The sequence below is a fragment of the Gasterosteus aculeatus genome, chromosome 21, assembly GCF_964276395.1.
Source record: "Gasterosteus aculeatus chromosome 21, fGasAcu3.hap1.1, whole genome shotgun sequence".
Taxonomy (NCBI): domain Eukaryota; kingdom Metazoa; phylum Chordata; class Actinopteri; order Perciformes; family Gasterosteidae; genus Gasterosteus; species Gasterosteus aculeatus.
The window spans coordinates 13,952,518-13,971,953 of NC_135708.1; the positions used below are offsets into that span (position 1 = coordinate 13,952,518).

The window sequence follows — 19,436 nt, forward strand, 5'->3', positions numbered from 1 at the left end:
GTTACTGGAGCCCCGTTGGTGCGACTGCGTCAGTGCGGCGGAGTGAAGGTCGGGGGCTGAGGTGGAGCTCCGTGGAGCGAAGATTGACAGGGTGGCTTGGAAACCCTCGTCGCTCTCTCTGTAGTCCTTCCAAAACACATCAGAGGCCCAAACCTCGAGACGTGATGGAGTTATGTCGAGGAGCATGACAGAAGCGCTGCATCGGAGGCCAAGGCGCATGACGAAAGGGCCGCTTCAGTGTGAACAGAACTAAAGAAGCCCATCTGACAAAACACGCCGTGCGCGGGAAACGGCCCCAGCAGCATGCTGAATAGATGGAAAAAAAAAAAAAACGGTTCTCGATGGGTTGCTCAGTTTTCACGTGTTATGATAGCGTTATGGAATCATGAACGAAAACCTGTGGCACAAAGCCGCAGTGTACGGTCAGACTTTCGCTTCGCGATTCAGCGAACGCCACAGTTCGCATTATGTTTCCTCCGTGCTGTGAGCAAAACCCAAAGAAAATACCATCGAGGAAACGGCCATAAAGCTACCGGTCATATGGACGGCGAGTGTGCAGGATCCGACTCTACAGCGGGACATTAAACCAACAGAATGACTCCGCGCGCTAAGAGGCTCCGGAGGGCCGTTTCAGCCGTTAACACGCCGCCCCTGGCTGGGAGTGACAGAGGAGGTTTCAACCCCCGCGACCGAGGCTGGGAGCTATAAAAGGGAGTCTGCTCACGGTGTCACAAGGTTGCTCCACAGGTGTGTTCGTGTGTGTGTGTGTGTGTGTGTGTTTGAGAGTCATTATGTTTGCGTGTCTTAAGAATTTGCAGCACAACATTTTTAGCTTGCGTGTCCGTGAGTGTGTGAGGGAGGGTCTCACACAGCGTGGAGGCATCAGCGGACTAATTTAAAAATGTTCCCACCTTTAGAGACCCCCCCCCCCTCCCTCTCTCTCCCCCCCTCTCTCTCTGAGTGGTTTGCCCCCATGCCCTTTATCCTCCAGACAGGGGGAGGGGGGGTTGTTTTCTCACCCAGGGAAGGGGGAGACGGCAGCCCAGGGGGTGAGAGGGGGGCCCCCGGGTTCCCACATGCGGCGCGGCGTTAGCGCACCTACAGTAAACTCACACCCTGAGTCACAGCAGAGCCGTCAGTCTTCCAGGTGAGCGGCGGCCTCGGCGGGCTTCATTATACACCTCAGACCATCAATTAACTCCACATGCAGCCGCGCTGCTGTTAAAGTGGAGAGGCGAATGTATTATATTTCAATAATATGATGGAAGAGCAAACAAATGTTCTGGATAAATTACCTGTGGAGGTGCATTCTTTTGAAACACATTTTTATTCAAAAGAACAAATAGGCAATTCTCGAAAATAATGTAGTAGGCGATTTGGTATAATAATTTGTTTTAAATGGAACATTCATTTTGTGTTTATCACCGGGATCGTATTGCCTTGAATGACTTGCCTAATACTCCAGTCAGAGCGTTATTGAGGTTTAAACAGACTGTGCTGTTCATACAAACCTACAGCCGTCTTTTAAAGGGGCTGAAGCAATTTGATTTGAGCGTGGGGAAAGGGAGGGGCGGTATTTTCTTAAGGACGCAGCTTCAATTCTATGGTGAATAAAAACCCTTTTTTTTTAAAAGAGAGTGCTGATCCTTCTAAGGGGTCAGAAGAGAGAGAATGAGCGAGAGAGGGAAGAGTGAAACTGATCCCCGTTGACCCCATTCCGTGTGCCCTCTCTCTTTTTATGACTTTCCTCAGAATTGTCACTCACCAGCTCTATCAACGCTCTCCTGCCCCCCTTCACACGCGCACACACACACACACACGCAACACGGCTCTAGAAGGCGGAGCACAATATCGTGATTAATTGTGATGTTTAGAGGCTTGTAAACAAGCCATGAGAATTTAAAACATATGAAAAACTAACATTTAAAAAATTATCTGTTAGTCAATAAATCCATATTTCCACATTCCATATTTACAGTTTTTGTGCAGAGGCGGGCAGGACAACAGTGTTAATTCTTTGATGGACCACTCACACACACACACACACACACACACACACACACACACACACACACACACACACACACACACACACACACACACACACACACACACACACACACACACACACACACACAGTCAGGCTACTAACTCTGCACCTGTGTTTCTGCACAGCCTCCTGGGTCTCCCTTTATGGCTTAGACTAAATTAGACGGACCATATGCATTTCTGCACATGCTTAAATACATAACTGCTCCCGGGCCGTGATATTTATAGTTGGACTCTATTTGGCTTCATCTGAGATGCAGGGCTGTAAATCAGCGCAGAGGAAACACGACTGGTTAGGCTTTGCTGAGAACTGGCACTTAACACTCGGACTGCGCCAGCTCGGTTCAAGAGGAGAGATCAATACGCCTTCAAGTGAATCCCGTTCCTCCTTCGGTATAATGGAAAACAATCATCGAGGCGCCTGCATCTTTAAATTGGACGTTCTAAAAAGGCATTCTTGCAGCGGACCACACGTTGCTCTTTTGGCCATAATACGGCTCTAGTCTTAGCTGGAAAATGTCTACAGCCTTAAAGTGTCAGAACAAAATGGAGTTATTTTGTCACTGAGATAGAGCAGAAGAAATATAAACGCGTCGCATTTTACAATCATTTCATAAGCAGCCTGCGCTGCCAATACGTCTGTGGACGGTTTTCATCACACATGAAACGGAGTCAAAACACAGGACAGATGTTGCGCAAAACCACATTTAAGCGTTGTCACAAACTGCCTTTTTTTTCCAAATGATTGGGGCACATCTATTAAATAAAGCGCAGCTACAATGGATTCTACATGGCCGGGGCATAAGGAAATATTTAACCAGTCAATTGCAGCCAATTAACTTTGATCACGATGACTGCGTTTGGCATCTCAGTCACTCGTCTGTCTGGGAGAGGACGAGCGTTTTCTTTCCCTGTCTTTCTCCCCTGCTCCCCCAGTTATTTCCTCCTTCTTGGGTCGAACACGACGGCGAGTAATGAGACTTGGCAGACCGGCCCGCGGATCTCTTCACACTTAAGTATCAAGCAAAACATTTCCTCCACCGTGAGGTCAGCGTGAAGCGGGACACGGAGGAAAAGTGCCTGGTCAGCGGGATCAGATTCAGCGGGAGAAAGAGACTCAGAGGAGGAACAAGAATTGCAAAAAAATAAAGAAAATCATAGACGGAGGATTGGAAAGAGACATAGTGTTGAGGGATATAACGTTGTGATGAATTGCTTTGTTTATTGTTAGATAGTGACGAGTACTGATGCTTAGCCCGTTGCAACATCTGGATCTGGGACACTTAATGTAAATGTTATGTAAGGCGAAAATGTGGCGCACACTTTTCTGTACGTACATTCTGAGCCCATAAGCGTCTCTGACCCTGCAGGGGTCTTCTACCTCCCCCTCCCCCAGAGTGTCTGCTTCCCTCCATCGTCCCACCACACACACTACCTACCCTTGATCCCCTCTATTCCTGTGCCCCAGGGGCAGATTTTACACTCGCCCTGCATGAATCACGGAGGGGGGGGGTGGAGGGAGGGGGGGTGGCGGGGGCTTCATAGCGTGACGCTCGGGTCTGGGGTGCACGCGGACAGCGACCCCCGAGCACACAGCATGTCACAGACGGACAGAGTGGCGGCCACAGGAACACCGGAGCTTGACAAATTGAGCAGGCCGCTATGGGAGTGGGAAGGAGGCGGGGGGTGTTGGGGGGTGGTGGGGCGGCAGCTCTGGTGACCCTGGAATGACGGGGGCTGACAGCACACGTACAGCTCATGGTAGCCGAGGCAATGCACTATGGGACGGATTGCTGGGAAACGGGCTCCCCGCTTTGAAGCAGTTGTCGGTGCTTTAACTAAAATCTTGACGGACTTGTTCCTTCGAACAGAAGGCGTTCGGCGTTGACTCACCTCCAAGTCGTTAAAGAATAGGTGTGTGTCGGCCAAGTTGAAGATCATCTCTTCCATCCTCAGGCCTAATGATACAGATGACGGAGGATCCTGGAAAATGGACAAAAAATGATTATCTCATTTAAAGATCTTTCCTCTGGTGACTCTGTTCCATCTGTGGGGGTTAACGTGAAACAATAAATAACGCTGTTCCCTGTAAATCACTCAATTAACACGGAATCCCTTTAAATTCCTCAGCGGGCTGTTCCCATAAAAAGAAGACATTAGGTGGACTTGAAAGTTTCAGCCTCTGTTTACGACTCTCTCTGAAAGCGACCAGAATAGTCGTCAGAAACGCCACGGACGTGAACGAATGCAGTAAAAGCATGTGGGTGGACGATTTGAAAGAGGTGGGGCTCACGGTCTCATCGTAAATAGACCGTTCGTCCCATACATGTGCTGATCTGATGGTCTCCCTTCCTTAATTTCTCCCCCTGTGAATCGACATCTAAAATAATAATTTATAATTCAAAAATCATAATGCAAGCGGACACAAGCTGCCACTTTTTCCTAAAACCACGATCTCTGTGATTAATGGGACATGTGGCGTAATGGTGATAGGGTTGCATTGTCTGTAAGATAATACCCAGACAAGAGTGAACTGCATTGTAAATAGTTAATGAGCCTGTGACAATGCCTGACATTTTCCTTTCAAAAAGATACTCAATTTTGAAAAAGTCTTCAGGGCGTCTCGGCATTAACATAAAAGTACACACTGTGTGTGGTCATGTGTCACATTTATTCCGAAGATCCCCTACCGCTTAACATTATTACCATAAACAACATACAAATCATGCTACAATTAATTGTCTGACTGGATAGTTGAGCTACCATTCTTCTCTTTTTGTTGCACATATCGAATACCCTTTTTTAAAAATCTTAAATCTTTAATCAACTGATTGTCTTCGGCGAGCAAAAGGACGAAGGGAGACAATAGCGGGCAGCGGAGGAGGATTGTCTGCGGCCGGGTGAGACTGTGAGACTGCATTCAAGACGGGACCAGAAGGAAGGATTACGGAGCTAAACCACCTAAAGACACGCCGGAGCTTTCTGCTGATTAACTGCCACACCCCACAATGCTTATGTGTGCAGTAAAACGACAGCGGACAACCCACACAGGTAGACCTCAATCCCCACTTGTCTCCCGCCTCTTAACCTCCTAGTGCCAATCAATCTTTCACCCAGAGTTCATCCAAAATAATTAAGCCTCCCACATCAACCGGCTAGCGGCACCCTCTCCCCCACATGTCTTCCGCCGCTGTTGGTTGCTTTAGCATAAAGGGCCGCTTTAGTGGGGAAACAGGCAGAGAATCCTTTCCAATTAAATCCAAACAATCAGTCAGTGAGGGAGAGTTAAGAATATACGAGCAGCCCAGAAGGCCAAAGTGCTGCTGCTGTCACTGCCACGGAGAGCCACCTGTCCCCAGACGTCAGTGCCATCCGCAAGGGGCGCCAAGAACCCCCCTCCCCCTTTCCTACGAGCCTCTTACCAATAACAACCCCCCCCCACACACACTTTAAGCTCTGGCTCTGGCAAGCCCAATAGCGGCACAGCTGGCCTCAGCCGTCAGCTTTATGGGGGTGAGCTGCCTTGATGCCAATTAAAAGGCCTGATAAGAGCAGCAGTGTGTGCATGGGACGGAGAAGAGGAACAAGCAGAAGAAGAAGAAAAAAGTGGGTGGGAGGTCACAGCGAGAGAGAGAGAAAGTGTGGATGTAAGCACACATCTATTTATAGTAGGCTCAGAGCAGCTAGGGGGGAAAAGTGTTTAGAACTTTTGTGTTCATGCCACTGAGACGGGTATGACAGACCAGGGAGGGGGGGGGGGCTGGTTGTTGCCTTGTCTATAGCGTACTCTGTGGCCGCTGTGAGTAAGCACGTCTCCATCTTATGGTGCTTCTTTAACGTGACGGTGTCAGCAGTTTGGAGCATGAGAGAAACTTTAGTAATACATAAAAGGAACTGAAATGTGCAGAGGAGGGGGACCGGGGGAGGTAGGGGGGGGGGGGGGGGACAAAAGAGAAAACAGAGAGAGTGAGAGGGACTCTAGCGGCTGTCACATCCCATATGAGTTCTGATGAAACGGGCCCTTATGGAGTCAGGAGTGTTTCCTGTTTCAGAGGAGCACACTGGAGACCCTGTGTATGCACGAGAGTGTGTGTGTGTGTGTGTGTGTGTGTGTGTGTGTGGGGCTGGAGAGCCACAGCTCCCTAAGCCCAGGCTCTCTCTTTACCCAGCATGCAGGGCTAAGAACAAAGTAAATAAACAGTGGAGGGTCGCGGGGCAGCCCTCTTTCACCCCAAAAACAAAACACTGCCCCCATCAAACACCCCTCATACCAGAACAAAGGCGCAGAGCTCGGGCTGCAGACGCTAAGCTCCCTGACATACGAGGAGCAATATGTCATTTTTGGACTTCAAAACCAGACAACTCCATAGCCAAAACAACCGGTGATTACAAATGTCGCTGCGCCACAGAAATAGGATTAGAGATTGATTCATCATTTAAGAAAATGTGAGGGTGATGAATTGATTCCATAGTTCTCCATTTATCTACGTTTCAAATGGCAAACTGATTCGAAGCACTGCGGTGGCTATGTGGAGCCTGTGACCTCGACAGAACCATGAGAATAGGATTTTGCTGTATTTCCCAAATTGTTTGTTTAGAAAGTTTAAATTTAGAGAGGCAATTTACATGGAACAACAAATAGCAAAGTCTAGAAAAGTAAACTCTTCCTCTGATGAGCATTCATGGACATGGGAGGGAAAATGACCTTCCAGTAAAATAATAATGAATGGATGTATACGTGTGCAATGCATTTTTCTCTGCATCCTAATTGAGGCAGTTTGGAGAAAAATCTCTCTTCTAGTTTGCGTTCCGACTGAATTACATTCGGTGGACTCTGTTTCCTGCCGGGGGTCCCCCGGGGGAGACTCCTCTGTGAAAAGGATGGATTGAGAAGCACTTAATTAAACTAACAATGTGGCATTTCTGAAGGAGAAAGGAACACTTAAGATGTGTCAATAGATGTCCAGAGTGTAACTGTTGTGAGCCCCTCCAGCTGAGCCCCGAGCAGCCATGCAAAGCCGCGACAGCTGCAGAGAGCAGTCAAATACTTGTCAGGCCTCATTGGGCCTATTAAAAAAAAAAAAAAAGAAACAATTATCTGTACATTGAGTCCTGCTCCATCTTCTTACTATGAGACTCGGTGAAATCTATCCCCTGCTCATTGACCATTTCCAACCCCACTAATCCCCCCCCCCCCCACCTCCTCTCTCCCCTTCTTTTTTTTTTAAATGTGTTTATGTGCCGATAAAGTGCACCGCCACTGCCACAGTCTGATGTCACTCACCCGTCCATATCTGTTGGCATAGGAACCCGTGAGCAAGGAATGGAAAACGATGATTGTTTCATCCAGGTCCCAGATGAAAACTCGCTGGAGAGATTGGTGTGTGGGTGGGTGGGGGGGGGGGGGGGGGGGGACAGAGAAAAGAGGCAAAATCAATGGTGCACTCTGTCGGGCTGCAAGGCGATCCTCCTGGTCAAAAGGGCGGGAGCGTGTATCCGTGCGCCACAGGGACCGGGATCCATTTTGCCCCGGGTCGGTCACCGCAAACCCCCCCCCTCCCCTATCACCCCACCGCACGCTTTCCATTCTCGGCCCTTTACATTAGCGTGATCAATAGCGACAGACTAATTAACCAGATATGTTTAACACGGTATGATGTCAGAGCCGTGGCGGGGGGGCTATTAACTTTGTTTAAATCCCCGTCATATTAATGAAGAGCCCTCTGAGCTTATTTTGACATATGGTCACCATCAAAGTGTTGCACGGCTCGTTTCTACCATTGTTAGTCACCGCTCGTGTCCAGTCTTTCAACATTATTCACTTCCCCCGATGAGTCACTCAATCAAAAGCCTAATTGTTTATTTACGAGGTGTGCGCAAGAAATTCATGCGTGCGCTCGCTGATGTCACATATTCCACAATGCGTCGCTAATGCATTTATAGTTTAGGAATCAAATATTTAAGCGTGAATGCCCGTTCGTGTGTGTGTGTGTGTGTCGAAGCTGGCAGCCATGTAAGTGGATCAGACGGGGCGAGGCTGTCCGTCGCCGAGGTAGCGGGCTCATCCTACCTCAAGGTCAGAGTCGGGCGGCGGGGAAGGGTTGTTGTTCCTTCTTCCCCGGCCACGTGACTTTCCATCCGATGCCCGGCGCAATCGATCCGAATCTGAATCTTTAATGGGGGTTGATGGACTGTGGATGGTGCTGTACTCTACTGAGAGGAAGGAAAGGCGGAAAGGAGGAGAGTATGAAAAGGGCGTATCGGAGATGTATTACTATATGCTTTTAGTGTGGGACCGAGGACGTCCAGGGACATTTTTTAGTGTTTATGCAGACCAACAGGTAACAAACATGTCATAAATCACTGGCAGGACAAAAAGCCACGCTGCTCCTTACTGATTTAATAAACAAGAGGTAATGGACTACATGTCAACGTGATACATCACAGACGTAATTTACATAAATTGCCAATTGTCAATGAAATCACATTACAATTACAATAATTATATTATTTTAGTCTGATGTCTTTTGTCTTGATTGAAGACCATTTCAAAAGCAGTCGCATTCACTTCGAAAAAGATACGATCAGCGCTCCATTGCGAGATGACGCATTGATGTCACATGAAATGGTGGAAAACTTCTACATCAGATCTGAAGTTAGATTTATTTGTTCTTGCTCGCCACAACTGCGTGATGGCGGGGACCGTTTCCTGAGGTCACGTTCTCCTATCGGGCCGCGACGTCCAGTCGGTGAGCCCGAGGGGGCTCGGCCGTTTGAAATATGAAACATGGCTCTCGGCGGGACCAAACCCCCCCGATATTCAGGTTACATGAGGCAACCTCGTGACCCCGGCGGTTTGATTCCTACCTGCGGGGTTCTCCGTGAGGGCCTGGCTGGTGATGCCGGTGGGCGGCTCCTGCAGGGTGTAGGTGGTGGTGGTGGTGGAGGGCGTGCTGGGGCTGGTGTTGTTACTCGTCATGTAGGGCGAGGTGTAGGGTGAGCTGTTGTAATACTGAGCATACTGCCCCTGGCCAAAGGCTGGATAACTGGCGTAGTCCTGTGGAGAAAGACGGACAGGGATACGGTAGGTTACACATGCGATGGAAATGAAGGGATAACAGAAAATCATTTAAAAAAAAAGAAGATATGAGTCCAATGTGGTGCAAAAAGGAATACTTGGATGCAAACGCTTGAGGGAACCTAAAGGTAGCAGAGTTGAGGAATAGAAGAAGGAGGTTTGGCAGAGTAATGTGAGATTTGCCCTGCACCAGTGTTGCTACTTTACAGCGCAGATTCCAAAAACATAAATGCAAACACATGTCTGTTCTGTCCTACATCTGGACAACGATCTGTCCATTTTCTTTTCTTTTTTTTTTACCTCTCCCTCTCTTCTGCAGCATACTTTTGTGTTGGAGGAAGTGCAGCAGATAATCCTGCGTACAAATCTTTTGACAACGTGACTGATGTACGTTTGAATGAGTCAAGGATGAAATGTAACATATTGAGTAACATATTGAGCTTGTTTCATAAAGATTTCCAGGTTGGGAAGAAGTCTGCAATTCAAACTCATGCAAACTCCTCGCTGCCTACTGATAACAGATCGCAGAGGTGGAATGAGGGAGGTGCACGGCTACCTGTTGTGTGCTGTTGAAGCCAGTGGAGTTTGTCAGGGAGTTGTTTCCCGGATACAATCCCGACGTTGTTGTGAAAGTACCACCTTTGGGGAGAAAAATAATACTTTTGAGTGATGCATTAAATGGTGCTTTTAAATCAAACAACACTAGCGCATCTGCATTGCCGGCAAAGAGTGAAATGGCACATTGTTAGGGTGGGTGGGGGGGGGGGGGAGTTTTTCTTCTGTGAAAAAACAATTTGAGGTGGTGGACAGAGGGGGAGGCCCGAGGGAGGCCTGAGGGAGCACCGGCCTTATCTTTCTCCCCTTCCTCCCTTATCAGTGATTGGATCAGCCCCCGATGAATGACAGGGGGGGGCGGGGAGGGGTGAGGGGCGGACAGAACCTGCTCCCACAGCCGTCCCAGCACAAGAGACTTCTGTGTGTGAGCTAAGAGTGGCGTGGGGTGCACGGGGGGTTGGGGGGGCTGGAAACGATGGATGGAGCATGAGCATGTGAGACAGAGATGTATAGGGAAGGAGGGTGGAGGTCGCAGCGAGCAGCACCGGGGGTGTGGGTGGGGAGGGCGTGTGGGAGGGGGAGGGGGGGGGGGGTATTAGCTGCTGATAACCAGTCCCAATGAATATGTATGTCCCTCTTTACACTTGTTCAAGGGATGGTCCTTGTGGGTAATTAAATCATTCAAAGGGGGTTGATAGCATCTAATGGCTTAATAATATACATGACATGAGTTACAGAGGAGAGGAGCAGCGGAGCCCCCCCCCCCCCTTTCTCCCCCCGAGGGCTCAACTGAGAGACGGAGCGCTGTGTGTATTTAACCTTAAGCACACAGAGCATTAATGTATTAATTAAAGCATTAATTTATTTTATTTGTGGGATAATATTCCGTTTTCCGTTCAGCAATATTTTCACAGCTTGTTGTTTGTGTAATATTGAGAATTTTAAAATTACATGAAAACACTCCAGCATATAAAATAATAACAATAATAAAGCTTTGGGCAGTTTTAGGCTTTTGCTGCCTAGAAACAGAGTTGTATGACGTTTTAGAGACATTCTACACATATTACAAGTGTCATTGCAGTTCTTCGAAACTTTATGCAAGAAACGTTCATCAAACGTGGTAGTGTCATAAAAAGACACCATATTTTTAAAAGCCCCTTCACTCAACCGCAATCAAGGAATCCTGAAGTTCCTGAAGCTCAAAAATATCCCGCAGTTTGAGTGAAAACCCAAAAAGGGGGTTTTGGGTGGAGGGGGGGGTACATTCACTGTTCCTAAATGGGGGCGTAATTACACCTTTGTTCTCAGAGACAAACAGAGGGAGTTCCTTTCATCCTCTGGACATTGTCCCCGTCAGGAGAGCCCTCCCACACCGTGACCAACGTGAAGCAGCTTTTAGTTCTTAGTTCGGGGGGGGGGCACAGCATGGAAACCACGAAAAAGAAAAAGACCAGTGCAGTGTTCAGCCTTGCCAGTTAGCTAAGTACCCAGCGCCCGAATAGAGAAACAAATACCTCCCAAAGCTCCCAAGATTACCGGGATCCACCAGTTATTTGTGCAGCTCCTCACTCTCTTCTTCCAGCATTTACACACGCAGCACTTTTCCACCCAAGTTTTTAGTTTTTTCACCAAAACTAATGTTTCCCTTTGTTTGATTTATCAACGCAATGCAGGGTGAATTTTTCAAAAAAACGTTGGTGCTCTCCACAGAAGGTTCTCACCACCAAGCGAAGGCCCGACAGAGCGATACGACGGCGGCCGTGAGGAGAAGGACAACCCGAGGCCCGGTTCGTGGGTTTGAGGGTCGCTCTGTGGAGAACGAGGGGCCACATAAAAGCCGAGGGGACCCCCGCCAGCGGTGAGAATGAGCACATGTTGTTGGTGGTGGTGCTGGTTATAGTAGGAGAAAAAGGGGTGGGGTGAGGGGTGGGGGGGGTCTTGTGGTTCCCCCCCGGGGGGCATGTTTTCTCTCCCTCCCCCTGTCCTGCTCCAGTTAGTTCACTCACTCAAGACCAGACATCATCCCTCCCTCCTCTCCTCCCTCCCTCCCGCCTTCTGGCTCCACAATTGGAAGTCCATTTGCTTTGCTTGATCAGTCCCCTCGCCGTGGGCTATGTCTATCATCAGCGCACAATATTTGTAGCAGAAGTTTGGATGCCCCACTTGGGAATAGGCTATCAAGACCAGATGGGGCTTTTCCCCTTTAAGGAGGCGGCGGACGCGGCTTCAGCGTCTTTAGCTCCCACCGCCACTGGGACACAATGCTGGAGTCCAATTATTCACCTAATTAGCGTCTGCTCGGTACCGAACCCCTTTACGACTTTACGGCTTATTTCCAAAAGTTGCATTGCACAAAGTGTCCCAAGCCAAAGTGAAGCGCACACAAAACCCAACTCAAAACTCTCTCACCATTCGGTGCCACGACTGCATGAAAGCAAGTAGTAAAACCAATAATCTAATTGTCCTCCGCCTTGACAGCTGGCCACAGGCTGGTGGCGGGACACTGACACGGAGGCAGGGGGTTGGGGGGGGGGGGGGGTTGTGGTATCAGATGCAGGAGAAGCAGTCTTTGGTTGGGACCCCCAGGCCCGAGGAACCTCGCCCAGGCCGATCGATGAGCCAGAAAGAGTGATGATGATGATGATGGTGATGGTGGTGCGGCAGAGGGCCACAGCCACAGTTAGAGAACTCACGGGCCAGAATAGCGGTCAATCTGTCACCCGACATCGGCTGTCAAATACTAACGCACTTAACGCTGCGTGGGGCGTCCGGCAGCCAGAGATGGCAGGAGACGGCGAGGGAGGGACAGAGTTAGACGGAGGGAAGGAGAAGAGACAGCAGTAAGAGCATAATACCGAGGAGATGAATGGGCACATTATACTGTCATCGTGAGTTAAACCGCTAAGGGCAGGACAGCAGCTCGAGCATTCTGCTGCACATGGTCCGTCTCGTCTCCTCGTCTCTCTCTCTCTCTCTCTCTCTCTCTCTCGCTCTCTCTCGCTGCCTCTTCTTTTTTGGGCCGTCGGCTGCGCGCCGCTCAACTCCGACTGGGGCCGATTGCATTTGATTTGGTTAAGAGGCGTGGAGAAGAGGCCTCCCCCGCGCCACATCTGCCGCTGAGCTGGCGTTATTTACTGTGAGATCGTTGCTTCCCAACGACAGGCGGAGAGGTTCTCGCTGTCGCCCATTGGAGAATCACAGAGAGAAACGTGCTGAAGCGCAGGTGTGGCAGAGGCTTTATGAACCAATAGAAACGGTGAATAACAGTATATGGTTGCAGACCTTATCTATATTTAAACAGAACGCAGAGAGAAAAAGAGGAGGAGGGCAGCACTTCTTTCTAAGGTTTCAACGCCATAAATCTCTATGGTCTCTGCTTTAAAACAAAAACAAATATGATCACAGGGAGAGAGAAAACAAATGCTGGGGAGTGGGGAGGACATGGCTGGTGCCTCCTAAGTGCCTGCCATTTTCCCTCTGTGTTGATTCTTTAAGGGGAGCGGGGAGTGTGAGGGCCGCGTTGTCAATCCGTCTGGCTCCGCATGCTATTAAATCAGGGACAGAAACCTTTTTTCCTTTAAATCACTAAAACAAAAACAAAAAAAGAGCACTAAACGCTAATAATAGACGGAAAACATAGCCGAAACACACAGGAAAAAAGCGTGCACAGAGATGTCCTCACCCTGCATCTGGTAGCTGTAGGGGGCCTGTCCTGTCTGCGGCGTTGTGAAGCCAGAGCTGTAGCTTAGGAAGCCGGTCTGGCTCGGAGACTGGGACTGGGTCAGACCCCCCTCCGTCTTTATGCCTGCCCACAATGGACCTAAATCAGTTAGTGACACCAGATCGGTTTGATGCACAAACAACAGTCAAACACACAGCTTTAAATAGCACGGGACAGAGCGGAGGGGACACAGCCTCTGAGCGTAAGCATAACACGCCGACGGGTTTTTACAAGGTGTGAAGAATTATTATCTAACACTGGGTTCAGTCTCACTGCAAAGGAGTTGTCTACTTGGCCGTAAAGCCAAAAAAGCATGCTAGGACTATGATTGTTTTATTTAATGTTAGTATTAATGTCATTATCATCCAATATAGGTCAACTGTGAAAAGATGTTGCAGCAATAAAACATTCTGCTTGTGTTTGTGAGTTGAACTGGCCACTGCTCACATTCAATCCATCTCGATGGAGTTTCTATGCAGCGGTAGGTTGCAGGACTCCATTCAAATAAACAGTGTCAAATTCCTCCACATATTAAACAGTCTTTTGGGGTAAAAAAAAAAGCTTTTGGACAAATACAGCCGCCGTGTACTATGGGCTTTCCCTCGCAATGCTGGAGGAAAGCAGTTTTTGCTTTCTGATTCGTATCATTCGAACGGCTTGACGGGCATTTTCAGTTTTACTGTAACCGAGGAGAGCGTGCAGGCGCCCAAACAACAACTCAGCATCTCTGCCGCTCCTGCTTTGCTGGAGGGATTGTGGGAACGAGGTTTGTCATGCACACGGTCTTGGACCTGACCTTGAGGAAGGAAAAATGTTCAGTTTGCTTGCAACATGCATCTTTTAGCCAGCCAAGAGGAGGTTTTGGTGTGTGTTGAGAAATCTTACCGTAGGCCGGGATGCCGTAGGGCTGGCCGGGCTGGGGGTAGCTAGCATAAGCTGCGGCCTGCTGCATTCCTGTGGTGTACTGCGTCTGCCCATACGCAGCCATATTTTGGGATGAGGGGGTAGGAAGAATATGCGGATATGTTCTACTATGAGAGAAAAGAAACAAAAAGACAAAAAGTGAAAAAGGGAGGCAGGAAGAAAAAGGAAACATGTTTTACCCCTGAAAGCATAACTTTTCTAACTGACAAATTCCATAGCATTGTGCTACTTCATCCATCACGGAGCATAGCTCCGATAGCATCGCACAGCTCATCGACATGGTGGACGAACAATAAATGGCGGAGGACATTTTTGCAGGATAATAATTAAAACAGATTTCAGTGTGCGCGAGCTGCAGACATCCAGGCAAACAAAGCCAGCCGGAAACCCCCGATCTTGCACAAGGATCTAATTAAAAAGAGCCAAATGAAGTTGGTTGCTGCTTATTTTTTAAAGAAAAATAAAAGAAGCCTTACTTGGAAGAGTATATCTGTGGGGAGAACTGGTGAGTTTGTCTTGGGCTGAAGCCACTGCTTCCAATAGCTGAGGAAAGTTAAAAAGAAAAGAGGCAAGCACATATTCAAACATCAAGAAGTAAGGTAAATATTTTCCTTCGCCAACAGAACTTCTGGATTCCACAGAAACATTAATTACACTATTGTATTTATTTCGGTAACCTCATCTAAGGTTGACGACCGCGGACCAATAATGAAGCAAAAATAATCAGGTAAGAACATCAGGTTTTTCTGCCGACCCCCGTATCTCTGAGATACTTCTGGGCTGCTGTGACGACCGCTGGTGTAAACACACGCAGGATGGTCTGAATCAGTCTCGGCCTGTGGCTGCAGTGGCCTCGGGCCTTTCAAGCCGCGACCACATTGGAAGCGGCATCGCTGATTGCAGGTAATGACTGCTACTGCACGATCATTCCTTCATTAAGAGCACGACTACGTGATTCCACGGCTCTGTTAGGTTGCGAGGGTTCAAGATGCAAGAAGCGTACAGAAGTACACCTGGTTTGAATCTGCATCAATAATTATGAAACACACGCAGTGGTCGTCACACTCTTGGGTGCATGTGTATTATATTCTTAATTTTACCTGTTCCAAAAAACAAATATAACTTTTGAAAAACAAAAAATGAATATAAACAAAATATTTAATTCCACACCCACAAAAGAGCCAGCCTGCAACTCTGCAATTATAAAATTGACAGTTGCATTTTGAAACCAAATCAATTTATTTTTTAAATGGTGTATCTAAATGTATAATAGAACATAACAGCTGCACTTCAAATAAAAATAATAATACGTTTTACAAAACATCCACATCAAATCCTGTTCATGCAACATTCACAGTTCTGCCGCATTACTCGCATTTAACTGCAGCGGAGCGATGCAGTTCTTAAAGAAACATCTGTCTAATTGGTCGTGACATGTAAAATAAGGGATTTGGTTGCGGGGGAGCGCTAACTGTATGTAACTGAATGCTCTAACCCCTCACACACGTTATTAATATTGAACACTTTTTCCCACATCAGCAGCACCTGCCACCCGACAAAACCTGCTCTTCTCAGCGCAGCTTTGGATTTCCCCGCCGAGGATATCAGGGTATAAGATTACTCAATTTCATTAATATTGTCAGAGACAAAAGTCACGGCGGTGATTTATTCGCTTCTATAGTTCGGTATCAAGTACTTAGTTAAACAGTTAAGGAAATACAGGACAATTTGCAGCAAGATAATACCATCCGCACTTCAATGCGTTACTATTGATACATGTTTAAAGAAAATAGAAGAGAGTGCGATAGGGCGACATAAACACCGGTGAGAATTGAAAAATAAATAAGCTGTAAAATTGGGATTATTTCTTTGGATTCTTAAAGTGTTCATTATACTTTAAGGTATTTATGAAGAGAGTTTTCTGTGTGTGTGTGTGATGTTGCCGTGCTGAGAGGAGGGTGTGAAAACCCCGACAGGCCGATAGGGTAACGGCCACTGGGACACCGCGTCACTCCGCCGGACGGACAGGTTCAGTCCATTACGGGTCATAATTCAGTCCTCATTGGCATGGGAACCACCGGGGTCAACAGAAACACACAAACGCGCAGGCATATGAATATGCTGACTACAGGGGCGGTGGTCGCTTGTGCATAAACACACAGACACACATATTGGTGTTTTAGCTGTAGGGACTCTTTGTGGGGCCCAGCTCATAGGTCACCCATCTCTAGGCTCATCTCTCACTAATCGGTTCTGCAGCTGTGTTTGTGTGTGTGTGTGTGTGAGTGTGTGTGTGAGTGTGAGAGGCAGCCAGACAAATGAGGGCGTACACGCACGCACACACACACGCACACTCAGACCCAATAGTCTTCCAGCCTCACCTGATCCTGAGAAGCTGTCTAGAGAGGTGTCTGCTACTGAGGGGATGATTTCGCTGCTGCTCATTGGTTCGGTTTTAACTGCGGACAAAGAAGCCACAATTTCACCAAAATGCAACAAATCAAAGAGATCCGAGATTCACAATCGGAGGAATACAGACTGTGTTTAAAAAGTTTTTTTTTTTTTAAAGTGACTCAATTTAAAATCAAAATTGAACTGCAAAGGCAGAAGGGTGAAGTCAAACAACAGTCCAACAGGATTTACAATAATGGCAGAAAATCTATATGTAACACTTGTAAACTTGTAGCACGACTGTAAATGTGTTGGAGTAACAGATTAAAAAGTGTTCCGCAGGGATGTATTACTACAATAGAAATGTCAAGGAAATATATGGCATATAAAATCTTTTTTAAGAGTGTAGCGAACGCTGTTTGACCTCCACTCCGTTATACAGCTCTGCAAAGATAATTTCACAGCTTTCTGACAGCTCAGGAATCTTTGAAATTAATCCGTTTCACTTCAGGCGGGCTGGAGGACTTTTTTTTCTTCCTCTTTTTTTGGCAAAACAAATTGACAATGTGGGCAAAGGAGTCATGCTCAGTGGAATCCTTAATGGTTGAAGAAGCTATTCGCTGTCATGTTTTACACGTTTCCGCTATGCTCGCTCAGCGCAGAGACATACGTTGACGTGCGGACAAAATCCTTTTGAAAAGCACACAGATGAAAGTATTGCGGTGAGGTGCATGCATAAACTAGGACACACTCAGGTCGCAGAGCACACAATAACCACTGTATTCAGGAAACGGCGTGGAACGACCAAAGGAAAACAAAATGCACAGTATGCAATTTCACCATTCGATAACAATGGAATCAAATCCAGTGTAAAATCATGCTTGAACAGAATACCACAACAGTTACAGCAAATATCGCACGAGTTTCTGAATGAAAGGCACAATAGTTGAGGCAACTTGGAGGATAATGTATTTTTGGGACTTCATAAGTGAAGTAGGTGGTTTTGAGAAAAAAAAGAGGTAAACTACAAAAGAGCGCTTTCCTTCTTGCTCTCAGTTGAAAACGCCAAGTATTGTCCTTTCATTGCGTCACCGGGAGTAGACGAACCTGCAGCGGACTGTGAGTTAGAACCTAACAACCAGTCTGCAGTGGTGAGCATTGTGATGTTATCACCTACGGGAAAGAAAGAATGGCAAAGGGACACATGACAGTCTGCGGCACGCTTGCGGGTCCTGTGTCATGAATACACAAAGAAGTACACGCGGAGCCCAAAGCACGGACTGACCTGAAGCTTCCGTGACGGTGGACGATGGCTCAGTTTTAAGCCCAGGTGAATCACCTAAGTAAATAACTATATACAGTGGAGACCTCATGCAAAGCTCGGCCATTTCCATGCTGTTGGCTTTGAATAATTACATGGTTACGTAAACACACAGCTAATAAGTCACAGGAAACCAACTACTGGAAGCTTCGGACCTAAATTGCAAAGTAGCAAATATGAGGTGCACGTTTAATGCGATAACTGCGAAAAGTGTGTCGTCAAATTCGCCCCCCAAAAAATGACCAACAAACGGCACTTCCTTTGCTGCAAATGCACCGACGCCGCGCTTCACTACTTTCACATCCAGCGGTCGGTTTTACATTGAATGTTACAACGTCGCTTCTGCCACTTAATTTTTTATTTATTTTTTAAATGTAGAGAAGTTTAGAAGACAGAGCAACAGCACCGCAAACACATACCTTCAGTGCCATTGGGTGTCATGGAATTGTTATTGATGTGGGAGTTGTCGAGGTTGGGACCATTAGGAGACTCACTGCTTCCACTTACTCGGCTGTGAGGACTGGCTAGATCCTGCATTTCCATAGACCTGACGAAAACACACACGCACACGTGCACACGCCGAATCAAATTACACATATCACTCTGGTTTCAGGGAAGACACGCAAGCTCTGCTGCACAATGCAATGTGCGCATGAAGGCCGGATTCAGCAGTTCAGATTGAGATGAATAAAGTGAAAAAATGGGAATAGTAATGAGTTCAGGGTACCAAAAAAATTTCCAATAAAGCCACAGTTAAAAATCATCGTTCGGTGCAATTTTACTAACGCCTGCCTTTTTTGGTGATTTATTTAAATGCATTTCTTATTTTGATGTTTTTGTGTGACGCCAAATAAATATGTGAAAATGAAAGATGGATACAAGCCAAAATATAGCACACACACACGCACGCACAAGCAAAAACAGATTGAGCTAAAAAACAGCGAGCTATGAAATGGATAGTAAACATCTTGACATGACAGCTTCAGATTTCTCTCATTACAACACTGTCACTGCTAGTCACCAAGTGCACGCGATGCGTTTACCGTCAATTTGCTCCGGAGTATCTTTTGAGGCAAAAAAATCGCCGTAAGTGTTTATCGTTTTGTGTGCGGTATCGAAGACTGTTAACAGATGTTTGCTGGTTTGAGGCTACGCTTAATGTGCCTGTTAAAAGTGCAGCACTCTGCCTGATTGTAGGAGGCCATGCCTCAGTGATAGGCAGACGAGAAGCTCACCGAGCATGTGTTTGCTCTGGCAAGCTCCTTAATTGTTTCTGTGTTTACACAAAAGACCACGCCACTGAAAACATTGTTCTATCTTCTCAATTGTGCGCTCAGAGGATTTGATCAAGTACGGGCGGCGGAGAAGAAAGAAGGCACGACAGCAATGGTGGAAAA

The 19,436-nt window shown here is 47.3% G+C and overlaps 1 protein-coding gene across 47 annotated transcripts in view; it reads right to left on the reverse strand.

The window, feature by feature from the left end:
* Positions 1-19,436, reverse strand: part of eya1 (EYA transcriptional coactivator and phosphatase 1) — a 56,825-nt gene that overhangs the window by 10,973 nt on the left and 26,416 nt on the right. For 5 of the 47 annotated variants that reach the window (XM_078095866.1, XM_040167590.2, XM_040167591.2 and 2 more), the window contains 11 exons: positions 18,459-18,586; positions 17,826-17,891; positions 16,709-16,786; positions 14,804-14,870; positions 14,289-14,434; positions 13,365-13,502; positions 9,684-9,766; positions 8,917-9,106; positions 8,120-8,262; positions 7,334-7,417; positions 3,943-4,032 (listed from right to left, as the gene is read on the reverse strand). In XM_078095866.1, the coding sequence (XP_077951992.1) occupies positions 3,943-4,032; positions 7,334-7,417; positions 8,120-8,262; positions 8,917-9,106; positions 9,684-9,766; positions 13,365-13,502; positions 14,289-14,434; positions 14,804-14,870; positions 16,709-16,786; positions 17,826-17,891; positions 18,459-18,582 (1,209 nt within the window). In that variant the 5' untranslated portion in view covers positions 18,583-18,586. Of the gene's footprint in view, positions 1-3,942; positions 4,033-7,333; positions 7,418-8,119; positions 8,263-8,916; positions 9,107-9,683; positions 9,767-13,364; positions 13,503-14,288; positions 14,435-14,803; positions 14,871-16,708; positions 16,787-17,825; positions 17,892-18,003; positions 18,241-18,458; positions 18,587-19,436 lie in introns of those variants that run through there. The other 42 variants (XM_078095873.1, XM_040167601.2, XM_078095872.1 and 39 more) reach the window with 32 other exon arrangements.